The sequence below is a fragment of the Coregonus lavaretus genome, assembly GCF_964263955.1.
Source record: "Coregonus lavaretus genome assembly, chromosome: 33".
NCBI lineage: Eukaryota > Metazoa > Chordata > Actinopteri > Salmoniformes > Salmonidae > Coregonus > Coregonus lavaretus.
Window position 1 is genome coordinate 1,435,126 of NC_140020.1, and position 8,191 is coordinate 1,443,316.

The window sequence follows — 8,191 nt, forward strand, 5'->3', positions numbered from 1 at the left end:
TACATGCGTGTCTCCAAATGGGATGAGCACAATTTCTGTTCCTAACCGGAATAACAATGATTCCTTTTCCTTCCAGGTATGCACAAGAAGTCCATGGATACCCCTGTTCCGACCTCTCCTGGAAAACTGGAAGCTCCCCATTCCCATCCACCTGCCAGGGAACGAGAGGGGGAGAGAGTGGTGGAGGAAGTGGAGGAGGAGAGAAGGAGGGAGAATACCAGGTCGCCCATATCCAAAGAGGAACTGCGAGAGAATAGCATCGCTGCACTCAGGGCTAAAGCTCTGGAACACAGTGCTAAGATGCTGGGGACACATCCTGGTGACGGACCACTGGGAACAGTTTCAAGGGACGGAACAGGGGGACAGCAACACCCGATGGAGACAGAGGACAAACAGGCAGGAGGACAAACAGTTGGACAGTTGAAGCCTGCAGTGGAAATAGAGGCCAGTCACTGATATGGATGCTCTTCTTCTAAAGAAGTTGATGCCCTCTCTGTAAAGATCACTGTTTACATATTCCTGACGTCCATGCTATCATAAACAAGATGGTATCGGTCACAATACACAATATTCTTGGCAGCGCAAAAGTTTCACAACGTTCCTTTGACACCAAGACCTGATAATGTCAACCTCGAAATCCTCCTGTCGTGGGGATCAATTTTGTACAGATTACATTTTCCATCATGGGAATTCCAAATCCCATGCCTCAACTATACCCTGGTCTATATCAGTCCACTATTTAGTAATCTGGCAGCTTGCTACTCGGCAACTTTAGGAAGATGAACTATTTGGTTACATAGATCAGTCTCTACACTGATGTACTGGCCCATATTATTTCACGGTAATCTGCAAACCAGACAAGGTGAAAGATACATGTCATGATAAAATGCTGTGAAAAAAATATGCATGGTCTCTTGTGAAATGATGTGTAAAAACAAGAGACTAATCTTGGAGAGGATTCATGGACCTTTTTACACTAAATATTATCTTGAAATGTATGGTGGATTTCTCTGATATTGTCATTATTTAAAATGAAATATAGCTACTGTCATGTAGTTGGAAATCAACAAGCTGTGTTTGTTTTGTCTCCGTGTTCTGTATATTAAAATAATAATAAAGCATTATTGTCATTTACATGGAAGATTCAGGGATATTTTGTGTGTGTGGGCATTGATGAGGATTAATTAAGAATAGCCTAATTACATAAACCACATTGCATATGTCTGTCATAATAGGCTAACATTTCGATCGATACATATTGATTGATCTTGTAATATGAATACATAGGCTAATTGTTTTTTTTTATTGTTTTTAAATATTGTAGGTTATACTACAATTGGACCAAAATAATAGCCTATAACCTAATCAACTAACAGACCGGTAGCCTAACGAAAATGAATGATTTAGGCTATATTATTAGCCTATTATTTAAAAGCTATAGCCTACAAAATGAATACATTGTGAAGCGAGTGAGACACAATAGATTGGCAGGGACATTAAGCGCTAAGCATTTAAACAGTTCGTTGTATTAAATCATAGTCTATAAATTGCGGATAGGCAGTGACTTAATTAGAATTAAATAAAAATGAAACGAAAAATATCCTTTGTGCCTTTGAATTCATTTTTTAGAAACAAAAGTTTGGCCAGAGTATGTGGCTTCAGGATCATGTGATGGTGCCTGGAGAGCAGGCCAGCAGCGGAGAAAAACCCTCTCCCCGCTTGCCGGCCACTGGGGATGCTAAACACCCTTTGGGCCACTCTTGCACGGCTGGGCAGTTGTTTAAAAACATTCTATAGGTAGGCCTAAATGTTTTGGGGCAAAATAACCCAATCAAATTGGAAAGCTCCTTGAAAGAGGTCATATGTCAGCCTGTTGGGCCAAAATCAATGATAGTCTATTGTATAGATAATAGAACGAAAATGAACGGAACTTCTAAGAGATCAGATTTGTTGTATTTATACTTTGATACAATGACACACTTAGCTAGCTACCCACCTCGTTCCTTTCTGTTAGCATGTGCACGTAGAACACGATCATGCTTTCGGGATACGTAGGCCTTGGTGTCTTTTCAGATTCCACAGTGATTCTTTAGTTGTGGACACTACATCACCGCACTCCCTCTCTTGCTCTTGGTCCTCATCTTTGTAAGTCACCTTTATTTTGCACCTGTGTGTTTTATCAGTTTCTTTATGAAAATATTCAGCGAACTCCCATGACAGTAGCTAAAGCAAGGGTCTATAGCAGCACATAAGTAGCCTACATATGAATGCTGGGCCAGGCATGCCCTGAGCTCATGAAGTGAAGTGAGCGCTACTGGAGCGGTACTGGAGCGAAATTGGAGCGGGCGAGAAGGCCGACGCTCCAGCCTTTGGGAAACTCGCTCTGAGCTCCAGTCAAATTCGGCACGCTCCGCTCACATACTCTGCTGGGTTGAAAGGTCTCTGTGGTTAATCCCGGGCTTCAATGGCAAAATTGAGTTAGTCTTCCTCTCAAGTGCCGAATGAATCCATGATTGAAACATGATTGAGTAGTGGTTGACTTTCCCTTGTGTTGTGAATACGGGACATTGAGATATTTTACTGCATGATTATGCTTGAAGTTGAAAAGGAAATGGAATGAGAGAACAGTTTTTATGGTCAGCACTGTATAAAGCTGACCATGACTGTCCTTCGTCCTTCTGCTCCAGCCCAGTCCAACACGGTCAACACGGTCAACCAGGGTGTGAAGGGAGGCAAGGTGGTGGTCGACCTGAAGTGAACCGTGGTCCAGGCGGTCCAGAATTGTCCCTCAGTCCAACAGGTCCTGGTTGCCATGAGAACAGAGAACACCGTTGCCATGACAGACAGAGATGTTCCACTCGAGGAGGTGAGTCTAGAGACACAGCTTTTTATGAAGATGTTATTACTGTTTATTGATACATTCTTAGATACTTCAAAATGATTATTTACTGTTAAACCTTTGACTAAGTGCGTTTTTACACATAGTTCTGAGCTATAGTTTGAATCAGAGGTCGACTATTTGTTATATTGTAGGCAATTTCTTTCATTTGGTCCGGTTGGTTTTACATTGCCAAAATTGTCAAACCAACTAAAATTCCTTTACAACCACGTGTCCATGCACGTCATTTGTTTATTGGAAAACATGCTCAAGTTAAATCCATTTATGATTATCATTAAGCATCACTTTTGTCCCAATCTTCATATTGCTTTTCGCTTTGGTCTTTCAACAACATGCGGGAGGAAATAGCGCAATAGCCGATCTAAATGCGACGTGAATACGCTATATTCAGTAGCCTATGTCCCCGGTATAGCCCGGCTCTCTCCCCTAATCTGCTTCGGATGAGCTCATAAATACGCTGATACTCACAGCATGTTTCAGAGATCTCAAATTATGATGCTGCATGCATTTCATCAAATCAATCAAAAAACCAATAATAATGCACCACTCCATTTATTTTCTTGTGTTTCAGCCTGGTCTCATAGACTCTACATAACACAGTAAGTGTAAATCCGGGACACTCAAATTAGTATGATACACTACATGACCAAAAGTATGTGGACACGTGCTCATAGAACATCTAATTCCAAAATCATGGGCTTTAATATGGAGTTGGTCCCCCCTTTGCTGCTATAACAGCCTCCACACTTCTGGGAAGGCTTTCCACTAGATTTTGGAACATTGCTGCGGGGACTTGCTTCCATTCAGCCACAAGAGCATTAGTGAGGTTGGGCACTGATGTTGGGCGATTAGGCCTGGCTCACAGTCCGTGTTCCAGTTCATCCCAAGGTGTTCGATGGGGTTGAGGTCAGGGCTCTGTGCAGGCCAGTCAAGTTCTTCCACACTGAACTCAACAAACCATTTCTGTATGGACCTCGCTTTGTGCATGGGAGCATTGTCATGCTGAAACAGGAAAGGGCCTTCCCCAAACTATTGCCACAAAGTTGAAAGCACAGAATGTTATTGTATGCTGTAGCGTTAAGATTTCCATTCACTGGAACTAAGGGGCCTAGCCCGAACCATGAAAAACAGACCCAGACCATTATTCCTCCTCCACCAAACTTTACAGTTGGCACTATGCATTGGAGCAGGTAGGGTTCTCCTGGCATCCGCCAAACCCAGATTTGTCCGTCGGACTGCCAGATGGTAAAGCGTGATTCCTACCTCCAGAGAACGCGTTTCTACTGCTCCAGAGTCCAATGGCGGCGAGCTTTACACCACTCCAGCCAACGCTTGGCATTGCACATGGTGATCTTAGGCTTGTATGCTGCTGCTCTGCCATGGAAACCCATTTCATGAAGCTCCCGACAGTTTAGAACTCATAATGAGTGTTGCAACCGAGGACAGACAATTTTTAAGCGCTACGCACTTCAACACTCGGCGGTCCAGTCCTGTGAGCTTGTGTGGCCTACCACTTCACGGCTGAGCCGTTGTTGCTCCAAGACGTTTCCACTTCACAATAACAGCACTTACAGTTGACCGGGGCAGCTCTAGCAGGGCAGAAATGTGATGAACTGACTTGTTGGAAAGGTGGCATCCTATGACGGTTCCACGTTGAAAGTCACTGAGCTCTTCAGTAAGGACATTCTACTGCCAATGTTTGTCTGTGGAGATTGCATGGCTGTGTGCTCGATTTTATACACCTGTCAGCCATGGGTGTGGCTGAAATAGTAGAATCCACTAATTTGAAGGGGTGTCCACATACTTTTGTATATATAGTGTAACTTGCAAACAAACACTTCTCAGCAATGAATTTCACTCTCTTTCTTTCTGACTGTAAATCGCGCTGGATAAGAGCGTCTGCTAAAATACTAAATGTAAAATGTTCTCTCTCTTTCTCTCTGACCATGCTCGTGGGCTCTCCACCAGTTACACTAGTACATTAGCTAGTAATTCCTCACACACCCCCATTGAATAGGAAGCTATATAATTTGCTACATTTTAACTTATTCTATCATTACGTCAGTGAAAAGTAGCCTACAATAACAGGCCTGTAACCAATGTTCTTCCACAAAAGAGCTTACTGCTAGGCTATAATAACATGTTTTAAAGTCAAAGCTGATTTCGCACATAAAAAGGATAATTTCGAGGGTAATCTACCTAAAATTCAGATTGACCCTATATATTTCATCCCTCAATCCCGTCCAATTACATTAATTGAGTAATTACCAAAATGCATCGGAATAACGTTAATTAACCCACAAGCGGCAAATTAAGGGGGCAATCTAGGATTGGTACATCCATTTTTGGACTTAAATTAATAAAAGTATTGCCATTCATTTTGTTGTTGTTTGAATGGCAGATTGCCTTTTTAATATTCATAATTAAACATGCATCGTTTAGCGTGGAGCATTACAGGCATAGATATGACCCAAATACCCTACTTCAGAACAGAGGATTATGTCGTTATGTTATTTAGTCTCTCAGCCTTTCCAATTAGGACTAAATGGCATTATTGGTAATTGCTGGCAGTTTGATCTATGTGCAAAATAGCCCATTAGAGGGGTATATCAAGGGATTTGACTGGCTGTCTGGCTGTCTGATTGGCTGGCTGGTTGGCACCACGCCCCTGTGTGGGATGTTAATCGGTGGTGTCCTAGTTGTACAGAGTCCCAAATGGCACCCTATTGTAGTGGGTCCTGGTCAAATGTAGTGCACTATAAAGGGGATAGGGTGTTATTTGGGACTTATCCCTCTGGCAGCCCAGATCCACACCAGCCAGATTAGCAGGATAGGCCCCCCCCCCCCCGCCTCTACCGCTAGATTAGCCAGCAAGGACCCTGCCCCAGACCAGATCAGATTAGCATGGCCTGGTCGAGAGAGAGAGAGTCAAACCTAATTGCATTTAATTTACTTAACATGGCGGTAATTCGCCCATCGACATCTGTAGCAAAGAAGTCAGGGTTTATTATGCGGACGGACTGGTTATTTACAAAAGCTTATTCTCTGTTTTCTTCTCTCCTTTCTCCTCATCAACCTTTACATCCTTTTACTTTCTGAAGTGTTTAAATTCTGTAGTATTTAGCAATCATAATAAGAGTCTGGTAGCAGCAGTGGTGATTTGTGTGTAGCACAAGTGTGTGTGTGTGTCAGGGTTTCCGTTAGCCGCTAATAGCCAGCTTTTGGCTGATAAATAAAATGAAAAGCCGATAAAGAAAATTTGCGGCGGCCAATTGTTCCCCCCCCCAAAAAACAAAAACAAAAAAACAATCCCATTGCGAAATAATGCAATACCAGTCGAGGTAGCACTACGGCTGCTGCTAGTATCTCATCAAACAGCTGTTGGTTGCTGCTGCTGAAACGGGCTTTTATAAGCCCAATCATTGCGCAACAATTCAAAATGCAATCGTGTGTTAAAAACAATGGCCACGATTAAAAATAGCTATTTTATTTTCTCAACTGAAGCAACGCTTCCCATTCGCCATTCAAGTCCACAGGCAACTAGGCAGGCTTCAGCGTGTCACACACCAATTTGCAGTGAGCTGGAGGCAGGATGCATTTTCGAAACATATACTTCACTGTTTGAAACCTGAACGTTTTAGGCATGTCTTACTTGGATTAAAAGTAGCCCAAATCCAACCAAACATGCAGGCCTATTTCTCTCATGTTCTATTGGTTTTCTAATCAACCTTCTTTCATTGTCCAGTAGCCAAAGGCACAATCCTAGTAGAAACATTGTAGAATCATTTGGCAGACACTCTTATCCAGAGCGATTTAAAGTTGTGAGTGCATACATTTTTATATATATTTTTTGTACTGTTCCCCCCGTGGGAATTAAACCCACAACCCTGGCGTTGCAAGCACCATGCTCTACCCAGGCTAGTTGTCTTTAGATCACCCCTCTTTTTACATTTCTAATGGATATTTTAATCTCTGTCTCATGAATCCTCTCGCATGTGTGGTGTGCATGTGTGTTTTCCCGCTAATTGCATTATGGAACGAACATTCGCGTGTAGCCTACTGCCTTGTGCACATTGCTGCGCTTATAATGTGAAGAAATAATAGTTTATCAACATTTTAAGCTAAACGTTCTGATCAGTTGCATGAGCCTCATTGCTTTTTAGCGGGGTTTTTTTTGGGGGGGGGGGGGGGGGGGGGTGTAGCCTAGGCATACTGGTTGTATGAATTTGGGATCTATCCTCCCACCACGGCCCAGTCTGTTTGGAATAGGCTATTTCTTTATCGCGCAGAATGACAAGCGGACCAATTCAAAAGGAAAACCTTTCTACTATGGGGGATAGTAGATTGACATAGGCTAGTCATTTTGGTGTTTGTTACTAGTATTGTTGGCTGAGGAAAATATATTCTAACGTCTTCAAATTGCTTTATTAGAATTCGATAAGAAGGATGCTCACTGTTGCGTCCTCGAGTTGCATGTTCTGTTAAGATGAATGACCATAAACTAAATGCGATTTCTGTCATTCTGAGAACTGAGGGTGGACGCCCTAATCAGGTTACACACCTAATGCATATGCGTCTGGTAAATTGTTTAAATGTCCGGTAAATTAAAATGCTGCAGGTCAAATGTCCAGCGCCACATTATCCTAACAGAAATTCTGGTGTGTGTGTGTGAGTGATTGCATGTGTGCTAAAGTGCAGAGAGTCAGTGCAGGTGGTCAGTCCAGTTCAAGCGGTCCTCTGTAGCTCAATTGGTAGAGCATGGTGCTTGTAACGCCAGGGTAGTGGGTTCGATCCCCGGGACCACCCATACGTAAAAATGTATGCACACATGACTGTAAGTCGCTTTGGATAAAAGCGTCTGCTAAATGGCATATTATTATGAAGTGTTCAGCAGTCTGATCGCTTGTAGATAGAAACTGTCTCTGAGCCTGTTGGTATCAGACCTCATGCTCCGATACTGTCTACCCGACGGTAAGGGAGAGAACAGCTCGTGGCTGGGGGGTGTGGGGTCCTTGATGATGCTGCAGGCCTTCCTCAGGCACCGTTTAGAGTAGATGTCCTGGATGGGTGGGAGCACGGCCCCAGTGATGTCCTGGATGGGTGGGAGCACGGTCCCAGTGATGTCCTGGATGGGTGGGAGCGCGGTCCCAGTGATGTCCTGGATGGGTGGGAGCACAGTCCCAGTGATGTACTGGGCCATCTTCACGACCCGCTGGAGGGCCTTGCGGTCATCGATGGAGCAATTCCCGTACCAGGCCGTGACAGGATGCTCTCGATGGTGCAGCGGTAGTA

The 8,191-nt window shown here is 43.5% G+C and overlaps 1 protein-coding gene across 1 annotated transcript in view; it reads left to right on the top strand.

Moving 5' to 3' along the window:
* LOC311108226 (visual system homeobox 2-like) overlaps nucleotides 1-456 on the top strand; it is a gene marked incomplete at both ends in the record, with an annotated part of 8,541 nt that extends 8,085 nt beyond the window's left edge. Inside the window, one exon of the mRNA XM_084150846.1 lies at nucleotides 77-456. Within this exon, the coding sequence (XP_084006972.1) occupies nucleotides 77-456 (380 nt within the window). The remainder of the gene's footprint in view (nucleotides 1-76) is intronic.
* Between the last annotated feature and the right edge of the window lie 7,735 nt (nucleotides 457-8,191).